Below are 22,853 nucleotides of genomic sequence, written 5' to 3'. Positions count from 1 at the left end.
GTGTGTGTACCTGGGTGAGTGTGTGTACCTGTACATCAGGTAGTGTGTGTACCTGGGTGAGTGTGTGTATCTGGGTGAGTGTGTGTACCTGGGTGAGTGTGTGTATCTGGGTGAGTGTGTGTACCTGGGTGAGTGTGTGTACCTGGGTGAGTGTGTGTACCTGTACATCAGGTAGTGTGTGTACCTGGGTGAGTGTGAGTACCTGTACATCAGGTAGTGTGTGTACCTGGGTGAGTGTGTGTACCTGTACGTCAGGTAGTGTGTGTACCTGGGTGAGTGTGTGTACCTGTACATCAGGTAGTGTGTGTACCTGGGTGAGTGTGAGTACCTGTACATCAGGTAGTGTGTGTACCTGGGTGAGTGTGAGTACCTGTACATCAGGTAGTGTGTGTACCTGGGTGAGTGTGTGTACCTGTACATCAGGTAGTGTGTGTACCTGGGTGAGTGTGTGTACCTGTACATCAGGTAGTGTGTGTACCTGGGTGAGTGTGTGTACCTGTACATCAGGTAGTGTGTGTACCTGGGTGAGTGTGTGTATCTGGGTGAGTGTGTGTACCTGGGTGAGTGTGTGTATCTGGGTGAGTGTGTGTACCTGGGTGAGTGTGTGTACCTGGGTGAGTGTGTGTACCTGTACATCAGGTAGTGTGTGTACCTGGGTGAGTGTGAGTACCTGTACATCAGGTAGTGTGTGTACCTGGGTGAGTGTGTGTACCTGTACGTCAGGTAGTGTGTGTACCTGGGTGAGTGTGTGTACCTGTACATCAGGTAGTGTGTGTACCTGGGTGAGTGTGAGTACCTGTACATCAGGTAGTGTGTGTACCTGGGTGAGTGTGAGTACCTGTACATCAGGTAGTGTGTGTACCTGGGTGAGTGTGTGTACCTGTACATCAGGTAGTGTGTGTACCTGGGTGAGTGTGTGTACCTGTACATCAGGTAGTGTGTGTACCTGGGTGAGTGTGTGTACCTGTACATCAGGTAGTGTGTGTACCTGGGTGAGTGTGAGTACCTGTACATCAGGTAGTGTGTGTACCTGGGTGAGTGTGTGTACCTGTACGTCAGGTAGTGTGTGTACCTGGGTGAGTGTGTGTACCTGTACATCAGGTAGTGTGTGTACCTGGGTGAGTGTGAGTACCTGTACATCAGGTAGTGTGTGTACCTGGGTGAGTGTGAGTACCTGTACATCAGGTAGTGTGTGTACCTGGGTGAGTGTGTGTACCTGTACATCAGGTAGTGTGTGTACCTGGGTGAGTGTGTGTACCTGTACATCAGGTAGTGTGTGTACCTGGGTGAGTGTGTGTACCTGTACATCAGGTAGTGTGTGTACCTGGGTGAGTGTGTGTACCTGTACATCAGGTAGTGTGTGTACCTGGGTGAGTGTGTGTACCTGTAATGCTCCGGGACATGTCCCAACACATCTGGTATCCGTAACATTCCTGTCTCTGTTATCGCTGGAGCCCTGGTTGCCGTGGTTACACCCTGCAGCATGTCTGCTGATCAGTTTTCATGCTGGAGGTGTGTTTTCTCTCTCTCTCTCTGGTTAGTTTCCATTGTCGCTCGCCCTCTGCAGAGCGAGTTCAGAGCTGGGAGTGTAATCTCTGTAAGGAAGACATGATGGTTGGACAAGCTGCAGCAAGTTGAGACGACCCGAAAACATCTTGGTGTTTCCTGATGAGCCTGAAAACACACTTCTGCTGCAAGTCTTCAGGTTGTTGTTGGCGTGCATGAGAACACCTGATGGTTCAGGTGGTTTCAATGTCTGTGGAGGTCCTGAGTCCAGGACCCAGAGACCAGCCAACTAGTATCACTGAGACCAAGGAGTCCTCCAGTCAGCTAGCACCAGAAGCTTTAAATGTGATGCGTGCTGCGACCAGAAGCTAGTGAAGAGCGATTAGCAGCGGCGTGACAAGCTCAGGTCCACATCAGTCTGGCTTCAGGTCCACTCCACTGGAACTGGTCTCCTGTCTGGTACTGGTTCTCTACGACCAGATCCACCGGTCAGTCCTCAGTGATCTGGACATTTATCCTCACCAGGATACTCTGAAGGATCTTCCTGAGAGGTAGGACGTGGACCACGAGAGGACAGATCCAGAGATGCCGAGCTCAGAGAGTGGAGAGGAGAATCTGATGGTTGGCTGGGTCAGAACCAGCAGACGGGTCCAGCAGGACCAGGACTGACCGATAGATCTGGTCCAGCAGGACCAGGACTGAGGACTGACCAGTGGATCTGGTCCAGCAGGATCAGGACTGACCAATGGATCTGGTCCAGCAGGATCAGGACTGACCAATGGATCTGGTCCAGCGGATCAGGACTGAGGACTGACCAATGGATCTGGTCCAGCAGGATCAGGACTGACCAATGGATCTGGTCCAGCGGATCAGGACAGAGGACTGACCAATGGATCTGGTCCAGCAGGATCAGGACTGACCAATGGATCTGGTCCAGCAGGATCAGGACTGACCAATGGATCTGGTCCAGCGGATCAGGACTGAGGACTGACCAATGGATCTGGTCCAGCAGGATCAGGACTGACCAATGGATCTGGTCCAGCGGATCAGGACAGAGGACTGACCAATGGATCTGGTCCAGCAGGATCAGGACTGAGGACTGACCAGTGGATCTGGTCCAGCAGGATCAGGACTGAGGACTGACCAGTGGATCTGGTCCAGCGGGATCAGGACTGAGGACTGACCAGTGGATCTGGTCCAGCGGGATCAGGACTGAGGACTGACCTGTGGATCTGGTCCAGCGGGATCAGGACTGAGGACTGACCAGTGGATCTGGTCCAGCGGGATCAGGACTGAGGACTGACCAGTGGATCTGGTCCAGCGGGATCAGGACTGAGGACTGACCAGTGGATCTGGTCCAGCGGGATCAGGACTGAGGACTGACCAGTGGATCTGGTTGTAGGGAACCAGTAGCAGACAGGAGACCAGTTCCAGACTGATGTGGATCTAACTGGTTTCTATCATGGAGGAACTGGGAGAGTGAAGACGACCCGCTCCAGTAGTGTGAACATGAACGGCACCAGTGGGACCAGCCGGTAGTTTCCAACCTGGACTGGGTTGAGTGTGGGTTTCTTCAGCAGCGGGGTGACCCGAGCTTGCTGGAAGACAGAGGGAAAGACAGCGGATTCCAGAGAGGAGATGATAATATGGGTCACTGCAGATTGATTGGAGGTAAAATGCTCTGCAGGATGTCGGTAGGGACCGGATCCAGAGGACAGCTAGTGGCTTTAGAGTTGACTAGAAGTTTAGAGACTTGGTCCTCATTCAGAGGGCAGAAAGAGCAAAGTGAGGCACCACTAGCTGGATGTGGTGGACTGAGCTGGTCAGGCTCAGAGAAGTGATTCCTGATGGTAGCAACCTTTTCAGTAAAACAATTCAATTCAATTCAACTTTATTTGTATAGCACCACTTCACAACAATGTTGTCACAGGGCACTAGTGGCACCGACAGACCAACGCGTCCTCCAGCCGGCTAGTGGCACCGACAGACCAACGCGTCCTCCAGCCGGCTAGTGGCACCGACAGACCAACGCGTCCTCCAGCCGGCTAGTGGCACCGACAGACCAACGCGTCCTCCAGCCGGCTAGTGGCACCGACAGACCAACGCGTCCTCCAGCCGGCTAGTGGCACCGACAGACCAACGCGTCCTCCAGCCGGCTAGTGGCACCGACAGACCAACGCGTCCTCCAGCCGGCTAGTGGCACCGACAGACCAACGCGTCCTCCAGACGGCTAGTGGCACCGACAGACCAACGCGTCCTCCAGCCGGCTAGTGGCACCGACAGACCAACGCGTCCTCCAGCCGGCTAGTGGCACCGAAAAACACAGGTAGCCAACATGTCTGCAGGCAGCGGGATTCTGGTCCAAGTTCTGGTTCTGGTTTTAATTCTGGTTCTGGCTCTGGTTTTAGTTCTGGCTCTGGTTCTGGTTTTGTTTCAGTTCTGGTTCTGGTTTTAGTTCCGGATCTGGTTTTAGTTGTGATATTTGTTTTTGTTTTAGTTCTGGTTCTAGTTTTAGTTTTGGTTTTAGTTCTGATTCTGGTTTTAGTTCTGATTCTGATATTTAGTTCTGGTTGTGGTTTTTGTTTTAGTTCTGGTTCTGGTTTTAGTTCTGGTTTTTGTTCTGATTCTGATTTTAGTTCTGGTTTTAGTTCTGGTTTTGGTTTTACTTCTGGTTTTAGTTCTGGTTCTGGTTTTAGTTCTGATTCTGATTTTAGTTCTGGTTGTGGTTTTAGTTCTGATTCTGATTTTAGTTCTGGTTGTGGTTTTAGTTCTGATTCTGGTTTTAGTTCTGGTTCTGGTTTTAGTTCTGGTTGTGGTTTTAGTTCTGACTCTGGTTTTTGTTTTAGTTCTGGTTTTAGTTCTGATTCTGGTTTTAGTTCTGACTCTGGTTTTAGTTCTGATTCTGGTTTTAGTTCTGATTCTGGTTTTAGTTCTCGTTCTGGTTTTAGTTCTGGTTGTGGTTTTAGTTCTGATTCTGGTTTTAGTTCTGGTTCTGGTTTTAGTTCTGGTTGTGGTTTTTGTTTTAGTTCTGGTTTTAGTTCTGATTCTGGTTTTAGTTCTGACTCTGGTTTTAGTTCTGATTCTGGTTTTAGTTCTGATTCTGGTTTTAGTTCTCGTTCTGGTTTTAGTTCTGGTTGTGGTTTTAGTTCTGATTCTGGTTTTAGTTCTGACTCTGGTTTTAGTTCTGGTTGTGGTTTTAGTTCTGATTCTGGTTTTAGTTCTGACTCTGGTTTTAGTTCTGATTCTGGTTTTAGTTCTGATTCTGGTTTTAGTTCTCGTTCTGGTTTTAGTTCTGGTTGTGGTTTTAGTTCTGGTTCTGGTTTTAGTTCTGATTCTGGTTTTAGTTCTGGTTGTGGTTTTAGTTCTGATTCTGGTTTTAGTTCTGATTCTGGTTTTAGTTCTGGTTGTGGTTTTAGTTCTGGTTGTGGTTTTTGTTTTAGTTCTGGTTTTAGTTCTGATTCTGGTTTTAGTTCTGGTTGTGGTTTTTGTTTTAGTTCTGGTTTTAGTTCTGATTCTGGTTTTAGTTCTGGTTGTGGTTTTAGTTCTGGTTCTGGTTTTAGTTCTGGTTCTGGTTTTAGTTCTGATTCTGGTTTTAGTTCTGGTTTTAGTTCTGGTTGTGGTTTTAGTTCTGGTTTTAGTTCTGGTTCTGGTTTTAGTTCTGGTTGTGGTTTTAGTTCTGATTCTGGTTTTAGTTCTGATTCTGGTTTTTGTTCTGATTCTGATTTTAGTTCTGGTTTTAGTTCTGATTCTGGTTTTAGTTCTGGTTGTGGTTTTAGTTCTGGTTGTGGTTTTAGTTCTGATTCTGGTTTTAGTTCTGATTCTGGTTTTTGTTCTGATTCTGATTTTAGTTCTGGTTTTAGTTCTGATTCTGGTTTTAGTTCTGGTTGTGGTTTCAGTTCTGGTTCTGGTTTTAGTTCCGGATCTGGTTTTAGTTGTGATATTTGTTTTTGTTTTAGTTCTGGTTCTAGTTTTAGTTTTGGTTTTAGTTCTGATTCTGGTTTTAGTTCTGATTCTGATATTTAGTTCTGGTTGTGGTTTTTGTTTTAGTTCTGGTTCTGGTTTTAGTTCTGGTTTTTGTTCTGATTCTGATTTTAGTTCTGGTTTTAGTTCTGGTTTTGGTTTTACTTCTGGTTTTAGTTCTGGTTCTGGTTTTAGTTCTGATTCTGATTTTAGTTCTGGTTGTGGTTTTAGTTCTGATTCTGATTTTAGTTCTGGTTGTGGTTTTAGTTCTGATTCTGGTTTTAGTTCTGGTTCTGGTTTTAGTTCTGGTTGTGGTTTTAGTTCTGACTCTGGTTTTTGTTTTAGTTCTGGTTTTAGTTCTGATTCTGGTTTTAGTTCTGACTCTGGTTTTAGTTCTGATTCTGGTTTTAGTTCTGATTCTGGTTTTAGTTCTCGTTCTGGTTTTAGTTCTGGTTGTGGTTTTAGTTCTGATTCTGGTTTTAGTTCTGGTTCTGGTTTTAGTTCTGGTTGTGGTTTTTGTTTTAGTTCTGGTTTTAGTTCTGATTCTGGTTTTAGTTCTGACTCTGGTTTTAGTTCTGATTCTGGTTTTAGTTCTGATTCTGGTTTTAGTTCTCGTTCTGGTTTTAGTTCTGGTTGTGGTTTTAGTTCTGATTCTGGTTTTAGTTCTGACTCTGGTTTTAGTTCTGGTTGTGGTTTTAGTTCTGATTCTGGTTTTAGTTCTGACTCTGGTTTTAGTTCTGATTCTGGTTTTAGTTCTGATTCTGGTTTTAGTTCTCGTTCTGGTTTTAGTTCTGGTTGTGGTTTTAGTTCTGGTTCTGGTTTTAGTTCTGATTCTGGTTTTAGTTCTGGTTGTGGTTTTAGTTCTGATTCTGGTTTTAGTTCTGATTCTGGTTTTAGTTCTGGTTGTGGTTTTAGTTCTGGTTGTGGTTTTTGTTTTAGTTCTGGTTTTAGTTCTGATTCTGGTTTTAGTTCTGGTTGTGGTTTTTGTTTTAGTTCTGGTTTTAGTTCTGATTCTGGTTTTAGTTCTGGTTGTGGTTTTAGTTCTGGTTCTGGTTTTAGTTCTGGTTCTGGTTTTAGTTCTGATTCTGGTTTTAGTTCTGGTTTTAGTTCTGGTTGTGGTTTTAGTTCTGGTTTTAGTTCTGGTTCTGGTTTTAGTTCTGGTTGTGGTTTTAGTTCTGATTCTGGTTTTAGTTCTGATTCTGGTTTTTGTTCTGATTCTGATTTTAGTTCTGGTTTTAGTTCTGATTCTGGTTTTAGTTCTGGTTGTGGTTTTAGTTCTGGTTGTGGTTTTAGTTCTGATTCTGGTTTTAGTTCTGATTCTGGTTTTAGTTCTGATTCTGATTTTAGTTCTGGTTGTGGTTTTTGTTTTAGTTCTGGTTCTGGTTTTACTTCTGGTTTTAGTTCTGATTCTGATTTTAGTTTTGGTTGTGGTTTTTGTTTTAGTTCTGGTTTTAGTTCTGATTCTGGTTTTAGTTCTCGTTCTGGTTTTAGTTCTGGTTGTGGTTTTAGTTCTGGTTGTGGTTTTAGTTCTGATTCTGATTTTAGTTCTGGTTCTGGTTTTAGTTCTGATTCTGGTTTTAGTTCTGGTTTTAGTTCTGGTTGTGGTTTTAGTTCTGGTTGTGGTTTTATTTCTGGTTGTGGTTTTTGTTTTAGTTCTGGTTTTAGTTCTGATTCTGGTTTTAGTTCTCGTTCTGGTTTTAGTTCTGGTTGTGGTTTTAGTTCTGATTCTGGTTTTAGTTCTGGTTGTGGTTTTAGTTCTGGTTGTGGTTTTAGTTCTGATTCTGATTTTAGTTCTGGTTCTGGTTTTAGTTCTGATTCTGGTTTTAGTTCTGGTTGTGGTTTTAGTTCTGGTTTTAGTTCTGATTCTGGTTTTAGTTCTGGTTCTGGTTTTTGTTCTGGTTCTGGTTTTTGTTCTGGTTCTGGTTTTAGTTCTGGTTATCGTTTTAGTTCTGGTTCTGGTTTTAGTTCTGACTCTGGTTTTAGTTCTGATTCTGGTTTTAGTTCTGGTTGTGGTTTTAGTTCTGGTTGTGGTTTTAGTTCTGGTTCTGGTTTTAGTTCTGGTTGTGGTTTTAGTTCTGGTTTTAGTTCTGGTTCTGGTTTTAGTTCTGGTTGTGGTTTTAGTTCTGATTCTGGTTTTAGTTCTGCTTGTGGTTTTAGTTCTGGTTGTGGTTTTAGTTCTGGTTGTGGTTTTAGTTCTGATTCTGATTTTAGTTCTGGTTCTGGTTTTAGTTCTGATTCTGGTTTTAGTTCTGGTTGTGGTTTTAGTTCTGGTTTTAGTTCTGGTTCTGGTTTTAGTTCTGATTCTGGTTTTAGTTCTGGTTTTAGTTCTGATTCTGGTTTTAGTTCTGGTTTTAGTTCTGATTCTGGTTTTAGTTCTGGTTTTAGTTCTGGTTCTGGTTCTGGTTTTTGTTCTGGTTCTGGTTTTAGTTCTGGTTCTGGTTTTAGTTCTGGTTATCGTTTTAGTTCTGACTCTGGTTTTAGTTCTGACTCTGGTTTTAGTTCTGATTCTGGTTTTAGTTCTGGTTTTAGTTCTGATTCTGGTTTTAGTTCTGGTTTTAGTTCTGGTTCTGGTTCTGGTTTTTGTTCTGGTTCTGGTTTTAGTTCTGGTTCTGGTTTTAGTTCTGGTTATCGTTTTAGTTCTGACTCTGGTTTTAGTTCTGACTCTGGTTTTAGTTCTGATTCTGGTTTTAGTTCTGACTCTGGTTTTAGTTCTGATTCTGGTTTTAGTTCTGGTTCTGGTTTTAGTTCTGGTTGTGGTTTTAGTTCTGGTTCTGGTTTTAGTTCTGATTCTGGTTTTAGTTCTGGTTGTGGTTTTAGTTCTGATTCTGGTTTTAGTTCTGGTTGTGGTTTTAGTTCTGACTCTGGTTTTAGTTCTGGTTGTGGTTTTAGTTCTGGTTGTGGTTTTAGTTCTGGTTCTGGTTTTAGTTCTGGTTGTGGTTTTAGTTCTGATTCTGGTTTTAGTTCTGATTCTGGTTTTAGTTCTGGTTGTGGTTTTAGTTCTGGTTCTGGTTTTAGTTCTGATTCTGGTTTTAGTTCTGGTTGTGGTTTTAGTTCTGATTCTGGTTTTAGTTCTGGTTCTGGTTTTAGTTCTGGTTGTGGTTTTAGTTCTGATTCTGGTTTTAGTTCTGGTTCTGGTTTTAGTTCTGATTCTGGTTTTAGTTCTGATTCTGGTTTTAGTTCTGATTCTGGTTTTAGTTCTGGTTGTGGTTTTAGTTCTGATTCTGGTTTTAGTTCTGGTTGTGGTTTTAGTTCTGGTTGTGGTTTTAGTTCTGGTTCTGGTTTTAGTTCTGGTTGTGGTTTTAGTTCTGATTCTGGTTTTAGTTCTGATTCTGGTTTTAGTTCTGGTTGTGGTTTTAGTTCTGGTTCTGGTTTTAGTTCTGATTCTGGTTTTAGTTCTGGTTGTGGTTTTAGTTCTGATTCTGGTTTTAGTTCTGGTTCTGGTTTTAGTTCTGGTTGTGGTTTTAGTTCTGATTCTGGTTTTAGTTCTGGTTCTGGTTTTAGTTCTGATTCTGGTTTTAGTTCTGGTTGTGGTTTTAGTTCTGATTCTGGTTTTAGTTCTGATTCTGGTTTTAGTTCTGATTCTGGTTTTAGTTCTGGTTGTGGTACTGGTTTTTGTTTTAGTTCTGGTTCTGGTTCTGGTCCAGGTCCAGGCAGAACTTTTGCGAATGTTCCACTGATCAGGTTTCTGCAGACATCTGGTTTTTAGTGTCTGGTGGAGGTCAGAGGTCACATCCCCTTCTCTGATTGGTTACCGTGGAGGTCGTGACCTTTACTCATGACTTCTTGTTTAAAGACAGGAACTGTTTCCATGGAGACCAGAGTACCAAACGTGTCATCGGGCATCAGCCAGTCAGCAGCTGTGTCCGTGTTCATGTTCAGAACCACAAGATCTGCTTCGTCAGATGGTCTTCCAATGTCACTGCTTGACCTTTGACCTCCTTCTAATGGCGCTATTAGTGATGTCATCGATCCAAGATCAGAGCCAACAACCAGGAAAATGTGGGAAGTCTGAGTTGTTGAGGATAATAAAGTTATTCTGCAGAGAGGATGGTCCCTCGTCCTCCCACAGGAACAACCCTCTTCTTCATCCTACTCCTCTCCCTCACCCTTCTCATCATTGTCCTCCTCACTGGTGTCTAGACCAGTTTGTTTTAGTTCTTCATGGAGAATCTGACGTCTTTTAAGCCCAGCTGCCACGGAGACACGATGCCTCTTGCCGTGGTTGCCACGGAAACACGATGCCTCTTGCCGTGGTTGCCACGAGGAGACACGATGCCTACTGCCTTGGTTGCCATGGAGACATGATGTTTCTTGCCGTGGTCACCATGGAGACACAATGCCTCCCGCTGTGGTTGCCATGGCAACACAATGCCTCCTCTCTCTTGATCTTTGCTCCTGATTGGAGATTAACCTCGACAAAAAAACCAAACAGCTGCGAAGATCAGAATAAACTGGTAGGTATTGTCTCCATGACGACGAGCTGGTGTGTTTACAGAAACATGGTTCCAGTGGGTTAGTGGATCATGTGACCGCATGTGCAGACGCTCTGCTGTGTCATCTGAAATCCTGCTGCAAACATGGAACAGGTCCAGGTCCGGGTCTAAGAACCTGGTCTGAGGGGGGAAACCTGGGTTCTAAGGATCGGGTCCGAGGGGGGAAACATTCAATTCAATTCAATTCAACTTTATTCATATAGCGTCAAATCACGGCAATGCCATCTCAAGACGCTTTACAGACAGAGGGGAAAACATAATGAAGGCCAATTCATAACAGCCTATATAAGGAAACCAACAGATTGAGTTGAGTCCAACTCAATCTCCCATCCTGAGCAAGCACACTGGCGACAGTGGGAAGGAAAAAACTCCCTTTTAACAGGAAGGAAACCTCCGGCAGAACCCGGCTCAGGACAGGCAGCCATCTGCCTCTGCTGTGTGGGGGGAAGAGGACAGAAAGACAACAGACAACAGGAACTGCTACTCCCGGCCAGGGAGACCTGCTGAGACAGGAGACATACATGTTAATGATGCAACACTGTTATTGGGGGGGGGGTATCAGAGCCTTTGGCCTGATAACCAAAGGCTCTGCCTCCTGCTCGGCTCTTTGAGACTCTAGGAACCACAAGTAAGCCTGCAGTCTGGGAACGAAGTACTCTGCTTGGTATATGAGGAACAATGAGGTCTTTGATATATAGTGGTGCCTGGTTGTGGAGGGCTTTATATGTAAGGAGAAGGATTTTAAATTTTATTCTAGATTCAACAGGCAGCCAATGAAGAGACGCTAAAACTGGAGAAATATGATCTCTCCTGCTGGTTCTGGTCAGGACTCTGGCTGCAGAATTCTGGATCAGCTGAAGGCTTTTCAGGGCATATTTAGGACAGCCCAGTAATAGAGAGTTACAGTAATCTAGTCTCGAAGTAACGAAAGCGTGAACCAGTTTTTCTGCATCACTCTGAGACAGAATGTCCCTAATTTTGGCTATATTACGTAAATGAAAGAAGGCTGTTTTAGTAACCTGCTTAATATGTGGGCCAAAGGACAGGTCAGGGTCAAATATTACTCCAAGGTTTCTCACTGAAGTCTATCAGATAAATATGATTTAAACCAGCTTAACGCTGTACCTGTAATTCCAACCACCTGTTCTAGTCTTTGTAACAGAATGTTATGATCGACTGTATCAATTGCAGCACTAAGATCAAGCAAGATAAGTACGGACACAAGTCCTTTGTCTGAGGCCATAAGAAGAGGCTCGTTGGGAGAGGGTCTAAGATACAGGTGGATGGTTTAGATGAAGCTATTATTTTAGTTAATTCAGAGGGTTGGACAGGACAGAAACTATTTAGACACAAGTCAGATCCTGGTTCTAAGGATGCTTCGGAGACCACAACAGGCTCAAATCATAGGTAGAAGGAAGAATATTGTGAATTTGATCTCTAATAGTGTCAATTTTATTCCTGAAAAAATACATGAAATCATCACAGCTAAGTGAGAAAGGAATACATGGCTCCACAGCGCTCCGGCTCCTAGTAAGCCTGGCTACAGTGCTGAAAAGAAACCCAGGGTTGTTTTTGTTTTCCTCTATCAATGATGAATAATAAGCTGTTCTTGCCGTACGTAAGGCTTTTTTGTATACGATTAAACTTTCTTTCCAGGTTAAGCGAGACTCCTCTAGTCCTGATGAACGCCATCTGTTTTCCAAACGCCTTGATGCCTGTTTTAGAGCTCGAAGCTGGGAATTAAACCAGGGAACCTTCATAATTTTACCTAATTTCTTCTTCTTTAGGGGAGCAACATTATCCAAGGTTGTACGCATTGAAGCTGTTATAGTATCAGGATGTTGATCAATCTGAGCAGGAGTAAGGCTTAAAGGGGGACTCTCAGTCATGCTAACACATGGTAGAGGGGAAAAAATTGATTCAATTGATTGTTTAAATTTTGTAATATTGTCTGATAAACATCTACTATAGTAGAATTTATTTTTGGTCAGTGAGTAATCAAATAAAGTGAAATCAAAGGTTAATAAGAAGTGATCGGACAAGACAGGGTTTTGAGGAAATACTTTGAGCTTATCAGTCTCAATACCAGATGTTAGAACCAGATCAAGAGTATGGCCATGAGAGTGAGTGGCTCCATGGACATTTTGTGAAAACCCAACTGAGTTTAGAATAGAGCTAAAGGAAATGTTTAAACTATCATTTTCATCATCAACATGAATATTAAAATCACCTAATACAATGACTTTATCAGTAGTCAGCACTAACTCAGACAAGAGATCAGAGAATTCGGTCAGAAACTCGGAGTAAGGTCCAGGTGGGCGATACACTAATGCTAAAAGGAGCGGTTTCTCTCAATTCCATTTTGGATGAGATAAATTTAATCCCACCTGAAGCTTCCAGAGGAAAAGGTAAAAGCCATCTCCTTTCACCGTGTTCATTGCATGGGGAGAAAAACATCGGAGGGCAGACCAAGACCAATAATTGCTAAATTCGTGCTACACAAAGAAAAAGAAGAGGTGAAGCGCTGTGGGAGACAGCTCCGTGGGACTCATATCAGCATGAGTGATCAGTTCCCCAGAGAGATCCTGGAGCGTCGTAAGATCTTGTTCCCCATCAGGAGGAAATTCCTGGACGGAGGAGCCCGCGCGGTCATCTCGGTGGACAACCTCTATGTCAATGGCCAGCTACATCGTGACCATAACACCACTCCCTGGCTCTACTAACCTCAGATATGTATCCACACTCTACGCGCTTTGCACTGGTGATATTCAGGCTAATAAGTCTCACTGGGATTTAATCAGAGTTTAATGTTTGCTCACAATAGTTAACAACACTGCCAGTCTCTTTCACAAAACAGATCTCCTTATGGGTTTGTTTTTCCTTTTCACCCACTTTCCTCTTTTGGTCAACTTCTGGCTCATCTTTTTCTCTCTTCTTCCATACTCTTTTCCTTCTTTCTTTTCTAGCTGCCACCTCACAGAACTAAATAACACAGATTCAAAACTACACAGTTCATTAGATAACACTTACAGACATAACCCAACACTCTCAGTTATTATTTCAAACATATTTAGTAACATTCAATACAGTCACACGACACAAGGCATACATACTTACACCTGCGCACACACTTATTCACATCAAGTGGAAGCATCTAACACCTACCCTGTCTCCACAAGCATGACAGTACTTAGGTTTATCACGTGGAATATTCACGGAGCTGGGACCAGAGAGAAGAGACTAAAAATCTTTAACAGGCTAAATGATCTACAGGCAGACATTGTGTTCTTACAGGAGATTCATATGACAAATACTTCAGTGGATGCTCTCTCTATATCACAATTTCCTCATGTTTACTCCGCCTGCTATAACTCCAGACAGAGAGGAGTTGCCATTTTGATAAATAGAAAAGTGACATTCACAGAAATCAACAGAACCACGGATCCAGAGGGAAGATATATTATAGTGACATTAACTATCCAAAATATGAAGTTATGTTTAGCTAACATATGTAGGCCAAATGTGGATGATTCCTCCTCCTTTCATTCCTTTTTTAAAACTGTCTCAGAACACTCAGACAGCACACTTATCATAGGAGGAGATTTTAATTTGGCAATGGGTCCCGTAGACAGGATGAATAATTCAGAAAACAATAGAAACTGGCAGTCTACAAACACTGTTAAACAATATATGGAAGAACTTGGTCTTTGCGATATATGGCGGTCTTTTCATCCTAATATCAAGGAATACACTTGTTTTTCCTCAGTTCACCACTTATATTCTAGGCTAGATTATTTCCTGGTTAGCAGCTCGTTGGTGTGTATGATTTCAGAAACCCAGATCCACCCCATTACAGTCAGCGATCATGCACCAGTTTCCTTCACTGTAAGAAATACGAGAATCACACCACCTGCTAAAAGCTGGAGATTTAATACAGCACTGCTTAAAGACCCCGACTTTATCAGCTATTTCACAAAAGAATGGGCTGTTTACCTAGAAAATAATGATAAACCAGGAGTTTCAGCATGTGTTCTGTGGGAAGCAGGTAAGGCGGTAATGAGAGGAAAAATTATCTCTTTTGCATCATATAAAAAAAGAAGGATAACTCAAAAATATCAGAACTAGAATTAAGAATGAAATCATTAGAGGATGCCTACAGTGCTTTACCAAATGAACAAACGTTGAATCAAATAAGGAAGGCGAAACTTGAATTAAACAAAATAATCAATGAAAGAACGGAGTTTCTGGTGCAAAGGTTACGCTTGGAGAGGTTTGAACACAGCAACAAATCTGGAAAATTTTTAGCCAGTCAACTAAAAACAAACAAAGAAAGAGCAACTATTTCATCTGTTAAAGATCCAGCAGGTAATATCTTACATGACCCAGACACAATAAATAGCATTTTTAGAGACTTCTATAAAAATCTGTATACATCCCGATTAGATCCATCAGATAATGACATAAATCAGTTTCTTAATAATATAGACCTCCCAGGACTACAGCAGGAACACGTTACAGCCTTAGATTCTCCCCTTACAGCAGAGGAGCTACATGAAGCCCTCAAACATATGCCATGTAAAAAAGCCCCAGGACCGGATGGCTTCCCAGCAGAGTTCTATCAAGTATTCTGGACAATACTGGCCCCTACGTTTTTCAAAATGCTGACACAAATAAAGGAAAATGGCTACTTACCCCGAAACATGAATTCTGCCAGCATAATTGTACTGTTAAAACCAGGCAAAGACTCCACACTTCCATCTAGCTACAGACCCATCTCACTGATAAATGCAGACCTTAAAATAATCTGCAAGGCTTTAGCTGCAAGGTTAGAGAAAGTAACTCCACTCATTATATACCCTGATCAAACAGGCTTTATAAAAGGCAGATATTTCTCTGTTAACATGCGCAGGCTAATCAATATAATAGATTACTCTACCATCAATAACCTGGAAACAACTATAGTTTCTCTGGATGCAGAGAAGGCTTTTGATAGAGTGAATTGGAAATTCTTACTAGCTAATTTAAATAGATTTGGCTTTGGACCTTCCTTTCTTCACTGGATCAAAATCTTCTACAGCTCCCCTAATGCGAGAGTCAGGACGAACGATCAAACCTCTCCAAGTTTTAATCTTCAAAGGGGCACCAGACAAGGTTGTCCACTCTCTCCCTCACTTTTTGCTGTATTTATTGAACCACTAGCTGCTGCAATTCGACAGAATAAAATTATAAAGGGCATCTAGTCCAAAAATATAATTCATAAAATAAGCCTTTATGCCGATGATATTTTACTATTCCTCCAAAACTCACAAACATCATTATATGAAACAATCTCACTAGTTAATAAATTCTCATCACTATCTGACGACTCTATTAATTGGTCTAAGAGCACAGTCCTACCAATTAACTGCAGGTTTCAAAATCCATCCAACACTAATTTACAATCAGGTAACATTAGATACTTAGGCATAAATATTCCCCCCAGGCTGTCAGAACTGATAAAATGTAATTACACTAACCTTCTTAAGACAATAGAAGATGATCTCACTCGCTGGAAGTCACTCCCCATTTCACTTATGGGGAGAGTTGCTACGATAAAAATGATGGTTCTACCCAAAATCAATTATCTGTTCTCCACGATTCCTATGAAACCTCCCTCCACCTGGTTCAAATCACTAGAATCATACACTTCCCAATTTCTCTGGAAGAATAAACCACCCCGGATTGGTTTAAAAACATTACAAAAACCTAAAGATCGGGGAGGCTTAGACTTGCCTAACTTTCAACATTATTTCTTAGCCAATAGGCTGCAATATATCTTAAAATGGCTTAAACCGAGTCCATTAGATGAACCATGGATAGACTTAGAACAAACATTCTGTGACAATCTGGAAATCTCTAGTCTTCCATTCTTTAGCTTCAGTGTAAAAAAGTTAAAGTGCTTCAAAAGCGTCAACATTAGCACCTCTCTGACAGCTTGGTGGGAATTTCTTAAAAAAAAAACAATTCATCAATAATCCCATGTAAACTCACACCTATCTGGAACAACCCTGACATTCTTCTAAACAAAAATATGATCAACTTTAAACAATGGATTACTAAAGGAAATAATTATTTAGAGCATATTATCCATAACAGAAGAATTTTATCTTTTGACACTCTATCATCACAATATGGAATTAATAGTAGCAGATTTATAGAATATCAGCAACTCAAATCCATTATACTTACGAAATTCCCGCTTCATCAAATAGACTTGGAACTTCCTCCCACAGTAGCAGAATTAATGAAACTTCGTAGCCCAAAGTTACTTTCAAAAATATACAGGTCGATGTCAAAAATAGATGATTGAAATTCCTTGCCAACTTCCAAATGGGAGGCAGACCTATCTATCAGTCTCAGGCAACCTTCTTGGCTGCAAATATGTCTAAATGCTTTTAATATGACAGACAGTTCAAATCTACAACTCATCCAATACAAAATTCTTCATAGAACACATTACACAGGACAAAGAATGTTCAAGATTGGTCTAAATCACTCAGAGATCTGCACACAGTGCACATGTAACGCAGTAGATAATTATTTACATGCTCTATGGCTCTGTCCACCTGTTCAAAATGTCTGGAATAAGGTTTGTGGGGAATTATCAACATGGTTCAGATGCAACATTCCTGCATGCCCCAAGCTTTGCTTACTGGGAGACCTTAGTGACATCAACATGGACCCCAACAACACACACACTATCCTTGTGGCCCGATGTATAGCAAAAGAAACTATCCTATTAAACTGGAAGTCCAAAAGAAGTCTAAGTATTAATCACTACAAAAATCTCCTGTTGGAACACATCAGTCTCCAGATCACATCTGCTTCCATCAAAAATGAATCGGCCAATGCTCGCTCTCCCTGGACCCTGCTAATTAATCACATCACCTAATGGGAAGGGGGGCTGGGACCTCGGCGGCCCTGGGGGGTGGATTGGGGGGCTTGGAGTCCTCGGGGCGGGGAGACTCTCGGGCCGGGGGTCTGGGCGGGTCATTGCTTTGGGCGCTGCTCGCCTGGCCGGCTTGGAGTTCTGGTGGCCCAGAGGCTGGGGTCGCTTGGGGGCGGGCCAGGGGGTGGCCTGGGCTGGGTGGCCGGGTTGCTGTTGTGCGGGCTGCATGGGGGGCCGGGGCCCCCAGGTTTCGGGGCTGCCTCCCTCCGGGATGGGGAGGCCTGGCCTGGGGGGCCTTGGTCGCCTGGAGCAAGGCCCCCCAGGCCCAGGCTCTCTGTGCGGCCCGCACTTTGGCACCCGGCGCCCGCCGGGCCGGCTTGCCGTCACCCTGTGCTACCCGGTGCCCCTGCCTCGTCGCGCCGGGTGGCGCCTGCCTGGAGGCTTCCACTGCTCTGGGCTCGGGGGACGGAGGCTCTCTCTACTTTGCCTGCCCGGGCTCTGTGCGCGGTGGGCCCTGGGGGCCTTGGCTTCCTCCCCTACACCTCGGGTTGTGGTCGTGCTCCCCTACAAGCACTCAGCTGATCTTTGATTGCATGATCACAGGTTGAACACTCACACGTGCACGCCCACAAAGCGCTCATCTTCCCATCTGTTTCCTACTAAATGTTGCTGATGACTCTCTGTAGGTATGTTTAATAACGGTTGGTATTGTAATTGTTATTTTATTAATTCATTTACTTTTTTTACTTTTATTTTTCATTTTTTTGTCTGTTTTTGAATATTGTCACTATCCTACTTATGTCTTGTATTTTTTCAGTACTTTATATTGTTTTGCAAATACTGTAACTTTAGCAGCTTAGACACGCCTTTCTTTTCTCTCTCTTTTTCATCCTTTCATTTCCTCTTTTTCCTCTTTCCCTGCCAGGTCCAGCTCGGCCAAGACTGGCGATGATTACAAAATGATAAAAGGAAAATAAAGAAATAAATAAAATAAAATAATTATCATAATAATTATCATAATAATAAAAATATTCAGATTATCAAGGGCAGCTATATACATGAGATGTCTGTCTGGCGTCACCTCTCTGGTGGGGAAGGAGCCTGAGCTTGTGCGCGAGGTTGAGCGGTTCCGGCTAGATATAGTTGGACTCACCTCGACGCATGGCTTGGGCTCTGGAACCAGTACCCTCGAGAGGGGCTGGACCTTCTTCCACTCTGGAGTTGCTCATGGTGGGAGGCGCCGAGCAGGTGTGGGCATTCTCATCAGCCCCCAGCTTGGTGCCTGCACGTTGGGGTTTACCCCGGTGGATGAAAGGGTAGTTTCCCTCCGCCTCCGGGTGGGGGGACGGGTCCTGACTGTTGTCTGTGCTTATGCACCGAACAGCAGTTCAGAGTACCCACCCTTTCTGGAGTCCTTGGAGGGAGTGCTGGAGGGTGCTCCTTCTGGGGACTCCATTGTTCTGCTGGGGGACTTCAATGCTCACGTGGGCAACAACAGTGAGACCTGGAGGGGCGTGATGGGGAGGCATGGTCCCCCCCCCCTCTGAACCCAAATGGTGTTTTGTTATTGGACTTCTGTGCTCGTCATGGATTGTCCATAACGAACACCATGTTCCAGCATAAGAGTGTCCATATGTACACCTGGCATCAGGATTCCCTGGGCCGCAGTTCGATGATGGGTTTTGTAGTCGTATCGTCGGACCTGCGGCCACATGCCTTGGACACTCGGGTGAAGAGGGGGGCGGAGCTTCAACTGATCACCACCTGGTGGTGAGTTGGCTCAGATGGTGGGGGAGGAAGCCGGTCAGATCTGGCAGGCCCAAACGTGTTGTGAGGGTCTGCTGGGAACGTCTGGCTGAGTCCCCTGTCAGAGCGAGCTTCAACTCCCACCTTCAGCAGAGCTTCAACCATGTCCCGAGTGAGGCGGGGGACATTGAGTCCGAATGGGCTGTGTTCCGTGCCTCTATTGCTGAGGCGGCCAGCCGGAGCTGTGGCTGTAAGGTCGTTGGTGCCTGTCGTGGCAGTAATCCCAGGACTCGTTGGTGGACACCAGCAGTGAGGGATGCCGTCAAGCTGAAGAAGGAGTCCTATCGGGCCTTCTTGGCCTGTGGGACTGGAGGCAGCTGATGGGTACCGACGGGCTAAGCGGCATGCGGCTTCGGTTGTCCCCAAGGCAAAAACTCGTGTGTGGGAGGAGTTCGGCGAGGCCATGGAGAAAGACTTCCGGACGGCTTCGAGGAGATTCTGGTCCACCATCGGCGGCTCAGGAGGGGGAAGCAGTGCTCCATCAACACTGTGTACAGTGGAGGTGGGGAGCTGCTGACCTCAACTCGGGACGTAGTGGGTCGGTGGAGGGAATACTTCGAAGACCTCCTCAATCCTACCAACACGTCTTCCGATGAGGAAGCAGAGCTGGCGGACTCAGGGGTGGACTCTCCTATCTCTGGGGCTGAAGTTGCTGAGGTGGTCAAAAAGCTCCTTGGCGGCAAGGCCCCGGGGGTGGATGAGATCCGCCCGGAGTTCCTTAAGGCTCTGGATGCTGTGGGGCTGTCCTGGCTGACACGCCTCTGCAGCATCGCGTGGACATCGGGGGCAGTACCGCTGGATTGGCAGACTGGGGTGGTGGTCCCCCTTTTTAAGAAGGGGGACCGGAGGGTGTGTTCCAATTACAGGGGAATCACACTCCTCAGCCTCCCGGGTAAGGTCTATTCAGGGGTCCTGGAGAGGAGGGTCCGCCGGGTAGTCGAATCTCGGATTGAGGAGGAGCAGTGTGGTTTTTGTCCTGGTCGCGGAACAGTGGACCAGCTCTATACTGTCTTTGGGGTCCTGGAGGGGGCATGGGAGTTTGCCCAACCAGTCTACATGTGCTTTGTGGACCTGGAGAAGGCGTTCGACCGTGTCCCCTGGGGACTCCTGTGGGGGGTACTCCGGGAGTATAGGGTACCGGACCCCCTTGTACGAGCTGTCCGGTCCCTGTACAACAGGTGTCAGAGCTTGTCGTGGTGAAGAAGGAGCTGAGCCAGAAGGCGAAGCTCTCGATTTACCAGTCGATCTACGTTCCTACCCTCACCTATGGTCATGAGCTGTGGGTCGTGACCGAAAGAACAAGATCTCGTATACAGGTGGCTGAAATGGGTTTCCTCCACAGGGTGGCCGGGCTCTCCCTGAGAGATAGGGTGAGGAGCTCGGTCATCCGGGAGGAGAACAGAATAGAGCCGCTGCTCCTCCGCATCGAGAGGAACCAGTTGAGGTGGCTCGGGCATCTGGTCAGGATGCCTCCTGGACCTCCCTGGTGAGGTGTTCCAGGCACGTCCCTCTGGGAGGAGACCCCGGGGAAAACCCAGGACACGCTGGAGGGATTATATCTCTTGGCTGGCCTGGGAACGCCTCGGGATCCCCCCCGCAGAGTTGGCAAATGTGGCTGGGGAGAGGGAAGTCTGGGCTTCTCTGCTTAGGCTGCTGCCCCCACGACCCGACCCCGGATAAGCGGCAGAAGATGGATGGATGGATGGTCTGTTTGGCAAAAATATGTCGCGCAGATTGCTGTTCTGTATGCTGAGATGCTGGACAGGACAGGTTAAAAAAAAAAAAAAAAAAATGTGACTTAGTTTTAGCCCGCTTACCTCCGTTAGCTGGTTAGCTCCTATTATCTCCGGGTTAGCTCGGTTAGCTCTTAGCTACAGGCAGCTCGGAGTTCGCTAGATGTCAGTCATCTACCATGACGCCCACAGCCCCCCTCTCAGCTCCACCTCTTTGCCCATATTTGTATTTTCCGGGTGAGACGACATGTGTGCCTCTGCCAACATGGTGATGGTAGGAACCGCCCACCGAGCTTCAATTCACCTCTTCAGAAACCTACGGGTGGCGTCACGGAGGCTCCGCCCATCTTTTATATACAGTCTATGGTTGAATCGCTACTTATCGTCGTCATGGTAACGGTCTGTCCTCCCATTGTAACCTCCATCTGTCTTCGTGCAGGACTCGGAGTCTTTGGACCGCTGCATCCAGACGGCTCTGGCCGCCCTCTACCCGCCTTTCCAGGCCACATCCCCGACCGTCCTCTGTCAGGTCCTCAGTGTCGTGGAGGCCTGTTACCGAGGAGACGGTCTCCGATACCTGATCCACTTCCTGCTGCCGGCCAAGCACTTCCTACAGGACCTCCAGCAGGAGGCCTGCGTGAGTATCTGATCTGCTCCTCCTGCAACCTCCCCCTGCCCCCTGTTCTCTCCTCCTCCCTCCCCCCTCGTCCTCCTCCAGAACATATTCTTTTGCCAAATTTTTTAGGCATAAAGTAATAAAGACTCTCCAGCCCTCTTCTCCCACTCCTTCCCCTTTACTCCCTTGCACCTCCTCCCCCCCTCTCCCCCTCCTCCAGTCTCCTTTCTCTGGACTCCACTTTCTCCATGAAGGTTGGCCTCTGTGTATCCATGAGAAGGTCGTTGTCCAGCTCTGTCCTCTGAACCAGCGTGTCCTCCGTCCAGGAGACTTCTACCTCCTGGTTGCACCTCCTGCTGCTCCTCCTCGACCCCACACCTCCTGCAGCGGCTCAGCCCCACCTCCCCGCCTGCTCCTCTGCAGCCTGTCCGCCGGCGGCCGCCATGTGGAGCAGCAGGAGGTGCCGTCGGCGTCTCTGAGGACGCTGTTCAGCATGTCCTGGCTGGACTCGGTCAATCGGGACAGGGAGCGGCGAGGAGCGGCGAGGCTGGACCGCTGTCTCCTGTCCGCCGGCGGCGACGTCTTCCAGGTCCCCTGGGAGGACCTGGTCTACCCGCCATTCCTCAGCGGCCCGAGGACCGCCCCCGAGGAGGACCGGGAGTCCTCGGTCGGAGACGGGGACAGCCGGTCCTCTGGCCCGCCCCCCACAGAAAGCGACCAATCAGCAGCCGGCAGCAAGGGGGACGACTCGGAGGGGGAGTACGTGGAGCTGATGGAGCTCCCCCGGTTCTCCCCCCAGAAAGGGTCCTTAACCCAGTCCATCAGCCTCCAGAACCGATCCAGAACCAAGCAGAACCAGGAGCTGTGCAGACCCGTCGTACTCGCCCCCTTCTCCTCCTCTGCTCCTCCTGAAGGAGATCCCAGGAGTCAGCCAACAGGAGGTACAGGTCCCAAAGGGAGCGTGGACCTGAGTCCAGTACCTGAAACCAGTTCAGACCAATGGGAGGACAGAGAGGAGGTGCAGGAGGAGACGCAGAGGAGGGAGGAGGTAAAGAGGGGTACAGTGCAGGGAGGAAGAATTGAGGAGGTGACAGAAATAAAAGCTGTAGGAACAGCAGTTAGCAAAGAGGAGGAGGAGCAGGTAGAGGAGGAAGGACCAGAGGAGGTGGAGGTAGAGGAGGAGGTGAAGAGAGATGCACCAAAAGGAGAGGAGGAAGAGAGAGGAGAATCTGGAAGGAAACCACAAACACTTCCTGAGAAGGAGGAGTGCAGCCGCAAGGAGTCTGAAGGAGGAAGATCTCCCGAACGTCACAATGAAGGTACTCCTTCTCCCTTTCACCTCCTTCCTCTGCTCAATATGCGAACTCACCTCCTCATCTACACTGCTCTTCTCACTTTCTCTTCTTCACCTCCTCCTCACCTCCTCCTGACTTCGTATTCACGTCCTCCTGACCTGCTCTTCACTTCATCCTCACCTCCTCCTGACCTCCTCTTCATTTCCTTTTCACCTCCTTCTGACCTCCTGGCCTCCTCTTCACCTCCTCCTGACTTCCTATTCACCTCCTCTGCGCCTCCTCTCCACCGCCTCCTGACCTCCTCTTCACCTCCTCCTGACCTCTTCATTTCCTCTTCACCTCCTTCTGACCTCCTCTCCACTTCATCCTCACCTCCTCCTGACCTCGTCTTCATTTCCTCTTCACCTCCTCCTGACCTCCTCTTCATTTCCTCTTCACTTCCTCCTGACCTCCTCTCCACCTCCTCCTGACCTCCTCTCCACCTCCACTTCACTTCCTCCTGACCTCCTCTCCACC

General features: G+C 46.2%; 1 protein-coding gene across 3 annotated transcripts in view; it reads left to right on the top strand.

Moving 5' to 3' along the window:
* Window positions 1-22,853, top strand: part of plekhg4 (pleckstrin homology domain containing, family G (with RhoGef domain) member 4) — a 124,756-nt gene that overhangs the window by 7,893 nt on the left and 94,010 nt on the right. Inside the window, exons 2-3 of one of the 3 annotated variants that reach the window (XM_079241790.1) lie at window positions 20,866-21,063; window positions 21,263-22,361. In XM_079241790.1, coding sequence (XP_079097916.1) covers window positions 20,866-21,063; window positions 21,263-22,361 — 1,297 coding nt within the window. Of the gene's footprint in view, window positions 1-20,865; window positions 21,064-21,196; window positions 22,362-22,853 lie in introns of all 3 variants that reach the window. The other 2 variants (XM_079241791.1, XM_079241789.1) reach the window with 2 other exon arrangements.

This window comes from Telmatherina bonti (assembly GCF_933228915.1).
Source record: "Telmatherina bonti genome assembly, chromosome: 1".
In the NCBI taxonomy this organism is placed as follows: domain Eukaryota; kingdom Metazoa; phylum Chordata; class Actinopteri; order Atheriniformes; family Telmatherinidae; genus Telmatherina; species Telmatherina bonti.
This window is presented reverse-complemented; position numbering and strand designations above follow the sequence as displayed.